The 16329-nt window shown below is 29.2% G+C and overlaps 1 protein-coding gene across 2 annotated transcripts; it reads right to left on the bottom strand.

The window, feature by feature from the left end:
- Positions 1-5711: 5711 nt before the first annotated feature.
- LOC114131452 (splicing factor 3B subunit 1) lies at positions 5712-16273 on the bottom strand. Of its 2 annotated transcripts, XM_027996670.2 has the most exons (17): positions 15824-16273; positions 14941-15021; positions 14717-14858; positions 13806-14050; positions 13439-13673; positions 13029-13376; positions 12351-12964; positions 11593-11863; positions 11289-11521; positions 11079-11225; positions 10890-11015; positions 10596-10817; positions 10334-10516; positions 9898-10262; positions 9524-9796; positions 7765-7981; positions 5712-6988 (listed from the first exon to the last, which is right to left on the bottom strand). In XM_027996670.2, the coding sequence occupies exons 1-17, from the start codon at positions 16010-16012 to the stop codon at positions 6830-6832; spliced, it is 4050 nt and encodes a 1349-aa protein (XP_027852471.2). In that variant the 5' UTR covers positions 16013-16273; the 3' UTR covers positions 5712-6829. The 2 variants fall into 2 exon arrangements, 1 of the variants encoding a protein (XP_027852471.2); XR_007604992.1 differs by lacking the exons at positions 5712-6988; positions 7765-7981 and having other exon boundaries at positions 9648-9796; positions 9898-10083; positions 10169-10262.
- Positions 16274-16329: the final 56 nt, after the last annotated feature.

Genomic DNA, 16329 nt, shown 5'->3' with positions numbered 1-16329 from the left:
AATATTATCGTAAACATACCTTTTATTATTATCAGTTTATAGGTATTGAAAAATAATGTATATTTGCTACTATTACTTATACTTTATATAGTTTTATTAGCAAGTATCAACACGAACGTGTTAACCATACCTTTAGTTATTCTAGACACTCCTAAGCCTGTGTAAAGTACGAAGAAAACTACTGTAGTCTTGTCAATTAAGTATAGGTCATCTCTAAAAGCAATGCCTGTCGACTGTTTAGGACCTGCTTGTCTGGTTCTCGATGGTTCCTTTAGTACCGACTAATAAAATATAATATAATGACATGCTAGTGGGAAAATAACGGTCTGAATACGTCTCTGGAAACACTTATTTAAGGTTAATTACATTTAAGTATGAATTTTTCGAGTAAACAAACTGTAAGATGATTTTTTAAGACTGTCTCGTTAAAAAAAAAAAATGTTTAAGTTTATCGATTCGAATAAACTGTAGACAAGATGCATTGTGGAGGTCAACTTCACGCTGTAAAGCTTTCTCCCCTTATTTTTCCAAAATTACACTAAACAAATATTATAAGTCGTAGAGCTTAAAGTTAAAGTCGATTTTAAGTTTATTTTTGGTGTTTGTTAAGTTCCCCGGTCCGCACAGATCTAAGTTAAAATGTACATATTATTACGTCACGCATCGATTGACCGATGACACCATAATATGTAGGAAAACCACATACGCGCGTGTGTTTCTGCATTATAAAATTATACGTTCGTGTAAATATACCAATCGCGCGGTTCATTCAGCCTTATATGCATGCGGGATCTCTTGCGCGCTGGCACTTGAAAATCTATAAAACGAACGTTTTGTACTTATATACACCTATAATACGTAGGTATGGTATCACAATGTAAATGCGGTTTGTTAGTTCGGTCACGAAGGAATAAAATACAATTATTATTAGTATACCAGGCGTATTGTGTAGGTGAAAAAAATTGCAATTCCTCCGGTCGAACTACGTGTCATATCGACGCACGTATACAATTTAATAAAGTAATTTCACGATTATTGTCGTTATCATACATTATTATGTGTAGGTGCCTATATGAAATGTATATGCGCGCGTATATATATTATGTATATACATTTCTTCGGTGGTGCAAATTATTCGATTAGTTTGGATTAAGCTGCATATGCGTACAGGGTCATATAATATTATATAACTCTTGTGTTTTATCCGTGGCACATAATAATTTATGATGATGATGATGATGTGATCAGACACGACGGAACATCGTATATATAGGTAGGTATTAATATTATAAAAACATTACGGCCCAATCGGTTATCTGTTTAATTTGGTTTTTATCCTACACATAATATTATTATAGTACATATAGTATTACGTTAGAATATAAAATTTATGAAATTGGGTGGTTGACCCGATATACGAAATCATTGGAATGGGATGGGGTTAAATATTATGACTTCTAAATATATATTATAATATACGTGTTTGATGTTATCAAGTATTAATTATAAATATTAATATTTATTTAATTAATATTATTTTATGTTATCTTATACCCAAGTATTTTAAACACGATTATAAATTATAATTATTTTTAAGTCGTGTTGTAGGCCATCGTTTGAGTTGCATTAAAATGATTAGATACGTATCGTATGTATAATTGTGTAGGTACAGATGGTGTAGTAAAATGGTCGGTTGTGTTATGAAGAATTTTTTTTTTTTTAATTGCAGTAGCTGATGTGCTATTTTTAATATGTTTTTTATTTTACTGGATTCTAGATTTACAACGTGGAAATACGAATTAGATTATTGTTCTTATGATACAATATTCAATGCAGTGAGAATACTTACCTACTGTATGAAATAGACAAGAGAGAATGGATTTAAGAGATTTGTATACATAATATAAACACGAAAAAAAATACTGAGATGAAATATTTAAAATTGTGCAAGGGACAAAATGTTCTACGTTACGCTTATATAATATAAGATACGTTTCTCTTACACGCACCATGTTTAAAAAAATCTATGCACCTACATATTATATGTATATACTTTAGTACTTTATATATTTTAATAACTGAAGGTGTACAAGTTAGAGGCAAACGATAACAACTTAAATTTATATTTTATTATACATAACTAATTATAGAATAAGTACGTTTTTTATTCTATCATATCATGTATTCTTGTTACTTTTTTGAATCAAAATGTTTTTAAATTTCAAATTGAATTTAAAATATATGTAATTTCATCGCTGACAATTAATCATCGAATGCGGATTGCTAAGATAATATGTTTTCGTCCGTGAATTTGATTCTATAGTATTATTATAAATGTACCTATACCTATAGATGTTATTATTATTATTATTATTATATAATATGGAATATAGATACGGTATATATTTAAGTTTTCGAATTCTTAATACATAGGTACCTACTTCATTATGAGAAAGGCGTCTAATCCGCTACCTATGTATTATTATATCTTAAATTCGTAATATAATAGCTGGTTGTTGCGAACAGTGCAAACGCAACGAAAAATCGATCAAATGCAAGATATGCGTTGCGTGTACCAAATCATATAGGTACACAGAGATACGTCTGAAGCATTATCGTTCTGACATTATAAATTATAATAGTTCATGAAAAATCATTAACTCGAACGAATTCATACCTTGTATATTATATCCTCGTCTTAATAGAGCAACCATACATTTCCCGACGGAACGCTAAACCTATATGTAATTATATTATTGATAAATATTATAAAATTTACAATATTCATCTCGTGATATAAATATATACATTTAAAATCTTATTAGCCACCACTAACTAGTTTGCAGTAGTCGAAATATTTAAGAGCGATTTAATCACCCTGCAGTGAGGCAGTGCTTATAACGTCAGCGATCGACGACTAAACGAATAGTTTTAATAGGGGATGAATACAGAATAAGGAGTTAGTCAAGACTCACAATGTGTGATTCTGTGGACAGTAAAAGTAGTCAAATATAATATCCTCTGATGGTTAAATTCCGATTGACTACTGTTAAAAAGTATATACCTATAAATTATAATAAAGCGTACAATTATACAATAATAATAATAATATATATATATTTATCATGTCACTAGTCACTTTAATATTGAAAATCCCAGTAACAACGTCAAATCCAGAATACGATTTATTAGTGTATACATTTATAAAAATATATGTTAATCTTGAAAAGTTTTTTAGATCAGTAAGAAACTTATAGATTTCAATATTTCATACGACGTCTAAATAATATATTCAATGTAAAATAAATTTTCATTGATCGTATTACAGAATAGTGAACCATTTTGATGACTTTCTCTGCAGTGCCTACCTAGCTAATTTAAAAACAACAATCGAAGTACTACAAAAAATACAGGGAATTTTACAATAAATCTTCTAGTTAGTTTTAATATATATATATATTCTTTTACGAATATTATAAAAAAAGTAATGAAACGTCTTAACACCTGTCGTGCACAGTCTTAACAGTTTTTCGGTCCTACTCATGATACTACTCTATACGCTTACAATTTAGCGCTATTCACACTCGTACCATCGTGGACGATTGTCATGAAATCACGTTGGTTAAACACACATAGGTAATGATAATATGATATATATCATATATGACGCGAATTTAAATACGAATCAATTATTACAGTAACGCGTACTCAGAATTCGTTTATGGGGTTTATACATATAAAAAATTGGATTAATGTAAATAAAAGAAATCATTATGGTAAATGTTTTACTTATAGTGTACGGGGAGGTTAAATCCCTAAAAAAAATTTCCCGTCGGTACGGCACTGATCAATTATCTGTGTTCAACAGATACAAATACAGACATTCCATACGTGCGTATATACATGATGTACCATGTTTAAAATAGTTTAAGTTACCTGTACACAAATCCTATGGTTTTCAATTCTATGGAGAGAGATGAAAAGTGCTACAAAAAATAAAGTCTCATTTTCCTATAGTATGTAACACTTTTAACGAATTAACAATATGTTGTACTTTTTGCACGGCATTGAAATTTATTATACCTAATATTATGTTGACTCTAAAGTCTAAGCTAGTGATTTTTGTAATACCTAATTAACATCAGTACCTACTGTACAAATAATATTATTTTATTCAACTATTATTTGTTTAATTTTATGTATTATTTTAAGGCTAAACTATCTATATTATATTGATTTCGATATTATGATATTGAAACTATACGAGATAATGGGTAAAACGAGTCATCTAAGTATCGTAATTGTTACAATTTAATGGAATTAAAAACAGTGAATATGAAGATAATGGTCGAAAGTCACTTTGGCGATAAACATTTATGCCCGTTTAAAGAGATAGGTAATATATAATATATATAAATATTAAAATATATAATACGAGTTTGTGTTTTTGCAGTTTATTAGACGTCTGGTTTGAGTCGGTTCAATCGAACGTCATAATGTACCAACGTATAGACTCGTCGCTATTGACAATAAATGGGTAGGTAATTCATAATCGTTCTGACCATACAAAGGGTCCATTGCGTCAATTAATATTAAATATTTCGTTCGCAAAACGACCTATATCTTCGGCCATCGAAGTCATAAACACATAACCGTATTAAATATTGGTTGGCTTTTGTTGACACTGCCACACACAATACACATATAATAAATAGGTACTAATAATACGATAATAGCATAATAGCTAAGGCGTGACTTTAATAGACATTTAAGAAATTTAGTGAGGTTGGTAGCTCGAGCTGTGGCTATTTTTGATGGCGAAAAAGCCATTTTGATCATAGATTATAGTAAAATACCTATGTACAATGTACCATTTATCTTTTCCTCAGACAGAAATTTGGGACTTAAGTCAATACAAACACATTTTTTCATACTCTACGATTAAGACTTATTAATTAATAAAACATTTAAAAACATAAATTAACTAACCGAAAAATTTCTGTAAATAAAAATTGTGTTTACGAAGGTCCAGGTCCCTTCCAAGTCCAGGGCCCCGGGGCATTGCCGAGTCTTACTATACTGAAGGCATGCCATTGCTATCTAAAGTAAATATAATAATATAATAATCAATATAGGTACGTAAATACGTAATGCTTTTATACTTATTGTACTAACAAATTAAATATATTTTAGCCATCCGCATAAACACACACATTTGTGTTGGGTAGATATATCCATAAATATAATATAATAAAAAAGACATATACTATAATATACTTGTTATGTGAAGATTTGTCGTGTAAGTACTAGTAGATAATAGTTACACCTCGGCTCAGGGGTCGACACTTACGTAAATTCAGCGATCCAGATACTTGAAAAATCTTATATTTGGCAGTTCGGTTTCTCCTCTCCTCGAACCGAATATTATAACGACTACAGGCTTTTTTTTATAATAAATTGTAATGATGTTAAACAGACAACATTATGCAATAATAATTATTTTATCGATCAGGTACCCACTAATTGTTGATACAATCATTGTGTCTGTGCGACATTCAATTTTTACCCTTCCCCTCAACATCGGTGGTAAAATTATTAACTAATATTCCTTGTACATTATACAATAATTAATTGTTATGTTTATATTATGTAATATTTACATTGTAATTCATACATTTAAAAGGATGTAGACAATGGTTAGTGATAAGTGATAACGCCTTGGAAAATGTTTTATTTTTAAAAACGATTTTAATAGGTAATCAATTGCATTGCATTTAAAATTGTAATAAATAATTAAGAAAAATTGAGTCATTTTAAAACAGATAAATACAAACAGTAGGCACTATAGCAACAATAAGGACACTTACACTAGGTACAATAGAACCTCGATTATTCGAACCTCCACTACACGAACGCTCTATTTGCCGAATGTTATTTCATTTTAATTCATGTATTGAAAATTTGTGAAAAACAAATAATGATAAATATTATGTGGAACAAAACAAGTCTATAATATTTAATAATATATAATATTCATTGTTATAAGTAATAACATAATACGTAAAGTGGAATAATAAGTATAATAAGTCGACAATAATAATTCTATATTCATTGTACAAATAATATATTTTTTTTAATTTCTGTTATCCGAACTCTGTGTGGTTTTGATTAGTTCAGATAATCGAGATTTTACTGTAACAGGTTAATAATTAAAATATTTCCATAGAAAAAATAACCCATAGGTACCATATTAAAAAATTAAAACACCTAATTAATCAAAGCAATATGTTTAGAATGAATATCAATACTTTATTTTACGAGAATGTTTTTTCATCGATGAAACATTAAAAGTAAAAATATTACCTACTACAATATACCTATGTAAAAATAAAAGTTTCATATTAATATTTAATATTAAATACAAACTATAGATTATTAATAAATATGTAACGTTCATATTATCATTTATAACCCTTTTGTAATAAATAAATAGTATTAGTGCTGTCCTATAAGGTTATATTAATGTATTTAACACAATACAAATAATGGACATTCATAAAAAAACACATAATAGTGGACAATATTGTTGTCATAATATAGAACCCTAAGCTATTCTACCCTCAAAATAAATATATATAAAAATATATAATGTATGATGTAAGGTGAATATATAAGATATATTTAACTGAAATATCAATATTCCTTTCCTTTGTACATTGTAAAATACATAAAAGGGTGATGGGATTATAACACATTAAAATAGAATATTTACAAAAAAAAAAAAAAAAATGATAATAATAATTATTTAAGAAATATTAATGCAACAGAATTATAACGTATACATAAGTTCATATCGTACATATTGATTCTTAACATCATTTTCTATGTGTGGATATCCAGCGACTAAAGCATCTTGGGCACTAATGTAAAGTGAATTATAAATTTTCCAGTAAACATCACGTACTTTCCGAGCAGGATGAAAAAGTCCCTGAAAAAATAAAACAGTAAGTGACCAGCAACTAACAGATGCATTCTTATTGTCAAAGCTAATTTTAGGGGTATTGAATGGCCTGTTCCAATTTTGTAATTTATTGTTTAATGATAAGTACAGAAAAATATATTTAATTTAAACACCTCACAAGAGTATAAGAACACAATATTTTATTTAAGACTATAGGTATTACTTATTAATTATTATTAAGTATGTAAAAGTTTTTATAATTTATTATAAAATAAATTAAATAAATAGCAAGTTGAAAACATTTAGTTTTATTCAATAATCTAAGAATGTATTGTTCTGTTTATTAATCTCAGTCTGTGAGGCCACTACGAAACATTTAATTCAAGAGCCATCAGATATCCTAAGTCCACATGAAGTAATATTATAATAAATATAGGAATTATTTAAAACATCTTTTTATGTTTTAAGATTTTAACATATTTAAAAATAAATTAGTTTGATTTATAGTTTAACAACCAAATATTCAATTGATTTCTATTTAGTCTCAAACACACAATATTTTTTTTGTCATATTTTTATTCCAAGTAGATGAAGGGTTTTTGGGAGAGAATTATTTTTATATCTAGTCTTAATCTCACAGACTAAAAATATAAGATATATATTACATATTATTTTATTGTAATTACCAAATGTTTAAAGATTGATTATTTTCTGCTTAAAAGTATTATAGGATACAGGTTAAAGACCTCTAAGATAGAATAATATATTGTAAAACTAAAATACATTTCATTGTAGCTACTTACTTGAAGTGTATACTGTAAAATTTTTATAGGACCAAGGGCAACCCTCAAACCTTCAACAGCCTCCATAAAAGCTTGAACCAAGTGAGGAGATGTTTCAAAAATGTTAGGCCAGACATAGTTCAACAAATGAATTAAGGCATCCTCACAACCGAAACCAAAAACTCCAAGAGCCATATGTTTAATAGCTGCACATGCTGTTTGTCTGTGTACTAAATCTCTAAAAAATGTCACATTTAAATTAATTTTAAAAGACATATCATAAATGGATAAAAAAATAAAGATTATTTTTATTGTATATACTCTATCCAGCGAGGAAATACATCATTGTCTGGTGAATATATTATGTTACCCACATAACACCCTTCCATTGGGGAACTAGGCTTAATAGCATAATTGCATGCTGTCTAGTGAAAAAGTGCAAAACAGTGTATTTTTTCAATGAATAGAGTATATATAGTCATTTATGAAATTGAACATAATAATATATTGGTATAATGAACAAATAACATTCTTGATTACTATAAGTCAACACAAGTTTTGTTTGTATAGTTATTAATTTCATTTAAATAATTATTATAAAAATATACACATATATTAATTAGGTTTTGGAAGTACTTACTATAAAACTGGCATAAAAAGAAAAACTGCTATTTTTATTTTAATGCTCATGGATATTAGAATATTACAAGAGAAATTGTTTATAATAATATTCAAGAAACTAGTAAAAAATAGGTCATAATAGTCAATAATTATAAGTTATAACTCAAAACTACCAGAATGTGAAAAAGTTATTACAAAAAAGTACATTATATTATTATATTTAAATTACAAGTCGTTCTACCTATATAAACATATTATTAAAAGTTGAGTTTGTTCATTATTAAATTTAAAAAATCTGTTAATTTGTTTGTAAGCAACATATTTTTTTAAAAAAAAATTGAGTAGTATTTCTGTTTTTACTTTTTCATGTAAAATGTATTATTATTAAGAGTATCATAACAAACAATATAAATCAGAGGTATTCAAACTTTTTCATCCCAAGGCTCCTTTGAGTCTTCACAAAATATTGACAACTCCCAAATTAAAAATGACAAAAAAATCAATGTTTGTATGAATGTAATTTATATTTTATAATTTATATTAATTATTTATTACTCGTGACTAGTACTGCCAAACACGAAATACGCACTGATAATTTAACAATGACGGTCGATGGTTACAAACTTACACGTGGGCTATTATTATTAAAACAATTTAGCCGCTATATTACTATAATAATAGTAACTGGTTGTAATAATAAAGTACTATAAATATAAAACTTCAATTTATCACTATCGCCATAACATTATAGAAACAAATTAAAGCTATATTTAGCGAATGATTATTGTAGACAATTCAACGTTTCCTAACTGATGTGCCTCAATGATAATAATAAACGTTTTTCCTAAAAATATTTATTGGTTTTCAATTATATGATGTGGCTCCCTTCGACAACTCCCAAGATGCCCCTGGGAGCCGCGACGCACAGTTTGAATACTTCTGATATAAATAAACATAAATAACATACTTTTTACTGGAACTTTTAGCTTAACTTAAGGTCTTTAATTTTAAGCTATTAAGCCTGGTATATCACTACAACCGGTATCATTAAAAAGTTTCTACTGTATTGTAAAATTATAGTGTTAATCAAGAATATAGATAGATTGAATTTTAATTGAATTAAAAAATTTTCCAAATCTGAATATTTGATTTTTATTACCTGTCCATGAGAGCATCTTCTAAAAGAGGAGTGACAGCATAAATATAATCTTTGCCCATTTCACCAATGTATTGAAACAAAAATGATAGTGATTTAAGAACACCATTTTGAACATTTAATTCAGGTACACGGTATTCATTCATTAATGCAGGTAATACAGTAAATGGAGAACACGTTTCAGCCACTATAGCAATAGCAACTGTTGTACAAACACGATTCTGTCGTTCTTGTACTTTTAAATTATTCAAAAGTGTAGCTAATACATCATGAGGTCTGTAGACAAATAATAGTATGTTATTTAAAATAATCAATGAAATTATATTCCCATTCATAGAAATCAAGTGAATGATTTGATAATTATTTTAAATGCTTACCCAATGGCTTTAGCAATATAACCAAAAGTATTTACTGTTGCTCTCCGGATAGCTTTTTTGTGTGCTTTTAATAGTTCAAGTAGTTCAAAACATATTCGCATCCATTCTCTGGCAGGTACATACTCTGGTCCTCGATCAGCAATACGACCAACAAGATCAATGCAATTCTCTTGGACTTTCTCGTGTCTGTTTTTCAAAATTGGCGTTAGCCGAGGTAACAAGTCTTTGATAGGCGGAGTCATTCTTGTCATTCCGATCACGTTTACAATACCTTTTAATGCTCCTAAAATGCTTCCCAACACTTCTGGATATTCTTCACCCAAGTATTCATACAACACTAAACCCAAATGCCCCATCAACTTTTCCTAAAACATATACAACAATAATTATAGAAACCCAGGTTCAAAAATAATTAATAAAGTAATAAGGTATTTACTTCTTGACAGATTTTCATAATACATGCTATTCGAGCAATCAAATCTGCAGCTTGTTGTCTGATTTTAGCTGATTTATTATTTAACCTCCACAAAATTGTACCACATATTTGTGGTAAATAGGGTTTAACACGTCGACCCAGTTGATTAACAATCATACCAAAACCATTCAACATAACAACATCCTTAATAAAATAAAAATTAGATTAATAAAATACATATAATTATTCATTAAGTAGAAACTTAAGAAATTTTAATGCATACTTCATTTGTTTGTTCTTGGAAAGCATAAAGAATACCATCAATAAGCTGTTCTTCAAGCCTAGAGTCAATATCAGCAGCACCTAAATTACCAATTGTTTTTTCAATAGTTTCCATAACCATTTTACGATATTGTTCATTTTCATCCTTTAAATCATCAACTATGCGATTAATAATTTCCGATGCTCCAACTTTATTTGCTATTTCCATGGTAGTATCAACCAACTAAATAATAATAAATAATAAACTTATAAAAATATAACTTTCATAATTATTATGTATTATAGTATAATATACTTGTCTATAATTTCGTCTATCAAGAGCCATTCTGTGGTTCCAGAAATGTCTAAAGAAATGAGGTAAAATGTCTTCACGAATATATTGTGGTTCCACACCATCTGTTCCACAACATTGTTTGACAACCTAAAAATATAAATTACTAGTCAAGAATAGTTAAAAACAAAAAAAAACACTATTATCAAATACCTTCAATACAATCTTTTTCATTTCTTCGTCCGGAGACTGAAACTCTCGAATTAAGATCAACATCACTTCTCTGGTATAGTAATTAGCATATTCAGCATCCATCAAAGGTATTAAATATCCAATAGCTTTTAAAAATGCGGCTAAACCCTAAAACATAAATAAAACAGTTAACAATATTTTAAAATTATAATTTTTATGATATAAGCTTACTTTTCCTCTATGAGTTCTTATACCCTTCCATAAAGGTTTAAGAACAGAATCAAAACTTTCAATACCATAAGGTGTTGCAGCTTCAGCTAACGCAGCTATAGCTAAAGCTGTAATAGTTCGCACTTTTTGTTGCTCGTCTACCAAACCGTGTTCAATAATTTCCACCAAAGAACGTAAATGAGGTAGAATAGCACATCCCATTAAAATTGCAATTTGTTGTACAATTTTTATACCTACATTTAGATAAGATATATCAAAATATTAGATAAAAATGACAATAATATAATAATATGAAAATTATTACCTGTATGGCGAGCTTGCCATGATTTTTTACTTTTACATACAGCTTTTAAAAATGGCAAAAGTGATGGAATACCCAATGCTGAAGCAACTACTGCAAATGCACGAGCTGTTGTATTACGGACGTATTCATCAATATTATCAATATCAGGTCTCATAGTAGATATCATAGTAGCTAAACCAGCTGCCTTAGCTAAATTTGAAATAATTTCACGTCCTTCAACACGAGCATAGTAATCTTCATCAATTAAAAGTGGTTCAATTACAACCAGTATCTGAAGAAAAAATTAATACTTAAATCATTTGGTTAATACTTACATTTTTATTAGCTGATGTATTTAATATTTAAAATGGGTAGTTATGTGAATATTTAATTTTAACCAGTTTTCAATTATAGCATGATAAGCAAAAATGTTGGTTATTTTTTTACTTAATTTTACTATATAAAATAAATGTTAAAATAGTGATACCTGATCTATAGTTGAAGGTAGTAACAAAAAAATCATAGTAGAAATTAAGGGGGGGATATATGTTTATAGATAACTGATAAAGAAAAAAGAATTCATTTTGTTAATAACAAGGAACCAAAAACTATTATTTTTAGTTAAAAATCAAATTTAGTAACTTAGTATTCAAATTTTAAATACTAGCATAACTAGATACTTAACTTCAATATTTTTGAATATTAAAAAAAAAAAAAAAATTGATTCTATAAATATTATAATATGTAAATTAGTATAATATTAATTGAATATGACTTACTTTATGGACATATGGTCGGACTAAGTCATCAAGTTTATACAAAATTCTATCAATAACTTTAACCAATAAATGTCGTTCTTGGTCTTCAAGTGTAGGTGACATAAGTAAAGGCAAAATTTGATTAAATAATGGACCAGCGCCCAACTCTCTAGCCTTATCTGTAACTTGCCTTAAAGCAGCTTTTCTCATTGGTGGGGTACCATTTTTAATTTTTAAAAGCAATTTCATAATTTTTCTTTCTTTTTGTTCCTCTAATGTTAAACTTTCTTCATCGACATCCATCAACAATTTATCAAAATATTGGGCATCTTCAGGTTTTAACATAGGAAGATTACCAGGAGGTTGATTGTCAACTATTTGTGATTTAGTAGGACGGTCAACAGATTCTTGCATGAAAAACCCTGTTGGTGTGCCAGCTATTGGTGTTGGAGTAGCAGTTAGTTTACGAGCTGGAGTTCGAATTGGTATGTATCCAGCAGGTGGTTGAAGTACTTTATAACCAGGTGGAAACATTGCATCTAACTCATCATCAGTCAATGGACGATTGCGTTCATCAATTTCACGTTCCCACCTATAAGCCTGTAATTGTTCAGGGGTCATCGACAACAAATGACCTAAACAAATAATTAAATATAGTAAAAGATATTAATATTTTACAATAATAGTTTTCGTGCATACCTGGAGTTGGTGTTGCCATACCCATGGCAGTATGTCCAATTGGTGTAGCAGCACTATTAGAAAGTACAGGAGTACGGGGTACCATTGGTGTCATAGGAGTAGCACCAGGTGTCATACCACCAGGTGTAGGTGTCATAGAAGCTCCAGATGGGGTAACTCCTACTTTAGGGGTTGCTGCTCCCGGTGTAAGACTACCTGGTGTAGCTGATGGAGTCATTTGAGATGGTGTTTCATCCCAACGTGAACGTCTTTTACTAGCTGATGGTGTTGGGGTATCTTGAATTAAATCAATACCTCCACGATCTGTACGAGGAGTTTCAGCCCATCCACTATTATGTCCAGGTGTAGCTAAACAATAAAGTTTAAAAAAAAAATGTTTCTTCTGATTAACCACAATAATTACAAAATACCTCTTTCTGTTTTAGGAGTTTCATCCCAACGATTTCTTCGCACTGATGTTTGTGTAGCTCCTACATGTCCTGGAGTATCACGACCAGGAGTTGCAGCTCCTGCAGCTGGAGTAGTATGACCTGGAGTTGCATCCCACATTCTAGTACTTTGACCAGGTGTGGCGCCAGGAGTTTCTGCTCCCATTTTAGTCGGTCCAGGAGTTTCATCCCAACGTGATAAACCTCCTTTAGGTGTCTAAAATTAAATAGATTGAGATTTAATTTGAAAAATTATACATATTTGAAATAAATAATGATAATTGATAATAATTTCTAGTTTCTACTATGTTATGTTTTATATTTTCAAAATAATTAGTTATGTACTTACTTCTTCCCAAGGAGTAGAATTAGTTTTCTTTTTGGCAGGTACTCCAGAAGAATCGCCATTTTGCACAACTTGATCCCATCGTCCTCTTTTTCTGACTGTACCTTTAGCATCGCCATTAGTTTTAAGATTACCGTCTTTAGCTTTATCTATAATTGTTTTTCGTACTTCATTCTCTTCACCCTTTAATTTTTGTTCTTGCATAATTTGTGAATATGTCCTAGATCCAACATCTGGAGTTTTGCCACCTAAGAAAAAATAAAACAAAATGTTTATAATGCATACTATTACTAACAAAAAGGTCATATGAAGAATTTAAATCATACATAAAATTTTGGTAATTGGTTAAAATATAATATTTTTTTCTATCCTAAATAAATATACTATTTTAAATTGTTTGATAGTAATATTCTGATATATAACTACTTTAGTATTAATAATTAATATGATGAAAGATTACTATAAAAAAATACGTATACATATACAATAAGTTCCCGTTACAACAAATACCAAAAAACAAAAAATCCCGTTATAAAGAAAGTCATAGAGATTCCCTACCAAAAAGCTACATACCAAAGCTATTTTGTTACAACGGAATTTCCATTATATCGAAAAAAAAATTCAGTACTTTGGAGTTTGTTGTAATGGGAACTTACTGTTAGTAAGTGACAAGTGTGCCACGGCTAAATATGGGTTTGGATTAGTGTGCTACGAAGGTAAAAGGTTGGGAAAAGCTGATTTAAATGAAAAGAACAATAATAGTAGGATAATAATTGAAAACAAAGCAAATAACATTTTTTACATAAAGAAATTGTTTAAAATTATTCCATTCCAACATAGAATAATATTAAAATCTGACTTATATGATAATATACAGTTCATTTAGTTTAAATAAAACAAAAAATTAACATTACCTTCAGCAAACGGGTCAATACGTTCTGGTGATATAACCATAGGTCTACGAACTTGACGAGTATCATCATCTTTGTCTGTTGTTGCTTTTTGAAGACGCTTTCTTTCGGCAAATGGATCATAGTCATCTTCGTCATCTCTAGCCTAATATAAATATAAAACATTTTAAATTTAAAAATAGATCTATGCAAGGTGACAATAAATAATATGAAATTCACTAGCTTACCTGTGCAATTTCTTTAAGAGCAGCTGCTGGTGCTGTTATAGGCTTTTTATTTCTATAATGTTGATCATCAATATCTTCATCCTAAAACATTAAGTATGATATAAATTTAGGAAGGTAGGTAGGTAAAATCAATATGTTAGTAACTTATTAGTTGTCAATAATTTAAGAAATACACATAGCGTAACTTATATAGATACTCACAAAATAAAGAACTTATTTTCAAAATATACAATATTAAGGGTTAATGGTGGTATTTGGCAATAAAATTTTGTCCAAACTATAACTCATTTTACTAGGATATATCTTTTTACGCCCATGACTTTTTTTTTTTTGTGGACATGACCTATTTTATTCAATTGAGAACATAATACAGAAATGATTCACTTAAAGTTGGTATAATTTAATGAAATAATGACAAGAGATATTGAAGAATTAGATGAATAACAAAACTCCAACTAAACATACCCAATTATTATTATTGAGTAGTACACAAGGAAACAATTTAAATAATTTTTTATGGAAATGTGTAACCTTTTAATACTATAGTTGCATAGTTAAATCAATTATAAAACTTATTTGATGCTTAATTTCTTCTTAACATGTACCAATTAAATATAATCTCTGTTAAAACTTGACTTTGACCACAAGTAATTTACACAGTAGATGTAGATAATTAAAAAATATTATTGAGATTAAAAACTAACAATAACAATCTCAGTCAGTTGCAAAAACGCGACCAAGCTACCTACATAACACTTAAAATGATGGTGGTCAGGCACAACGTAACACCCTGATAAACCTAAGTCATAGACCTTGTAGGTACGTGAGAATTACATGAGGTTGGATGTACTAAGTTCAGTATGTCGGTTAAGTGAGTACTTACATCGTACTCGTCGTTGGGGGCGATAGACGTGACATAACCCTCGAACTTTCCACCACCGTTATAGATGTCTTGGTCGAAAAATCCTGATGCCCCGAGTCCCACGTCGCTGTCGTCCTCTTTCTGTTTCTCATCTTTTTTGCGCTGTTGTATCTCGCGTATTTGCGCTTCGATATCCGCGTGCGTGGTCATGGTGAACGGCCGTCGACAACAGATTTATCCACAGTTCCCGGTTTTTTTTTTATATAACTATTATTCGCTGATCGTTATACGTACCTCTGCGAACCTATTTGATAGATGACAACAAACGGCGAACACACGTTTAGATTAATAGATTCGCAACTCTAAGCGGTTACAGGCGTGAGGACAATATTGACGGTGATAAAGCCGAACTATGTTATTATATTTTATATTATTTTAACAAATAATATATAATATATTATATTATTAAATAATAAACGCATGAAAACGATTAAAAAACGCGATTGACCAAACAATCGATGATATTT

The sequence above is a fragment of the Aphis gossypii genome, chromosome 3 (genome assembly GCF_020184175.1).
Source record: "Aphis gossypii isolate Hap1 chromosome 3, ASM2018417v2, whole genome shotgun sequence".
Lineage (NCBI taxonomy): Eukaryota > Metazoa > Arthropoda > Insecta > Hemiptera > Aphididae > Aphis > Aphis gossypii.
Note: the sequence above shows the minus strand (reverse complement) of the source record. Positions and strands in the feature narration are given on the sequence as shown.

What these genes read in the sequence shown, in the direction of transcription:
- LOC114131452 (XM_027996670.2), bottom strand. Translation starts at nt 16,012, where the DNA reads ATGACCACGCACGCGGATATCGAAGCGCAAATACGCGAGATACAACAG. An exon ending in TATTGACCCGTTTGCTGAAG is followed by an intron (nt 14,051 to 14,716) that starts GTAATGTTAATT and finishes ATTTTTTCTTAG; the next exon opens with GTGGCAAAACTCCAGATGTT. An exon ending in TATGGCAACACCAACTCCAG is followed by an intron (nt 12,965 to 13,028) that starts GTATGCACGAAA and finishes TTATTTGTTTAG; the next exon opens with GTCATTTGTTGTCGATGACC.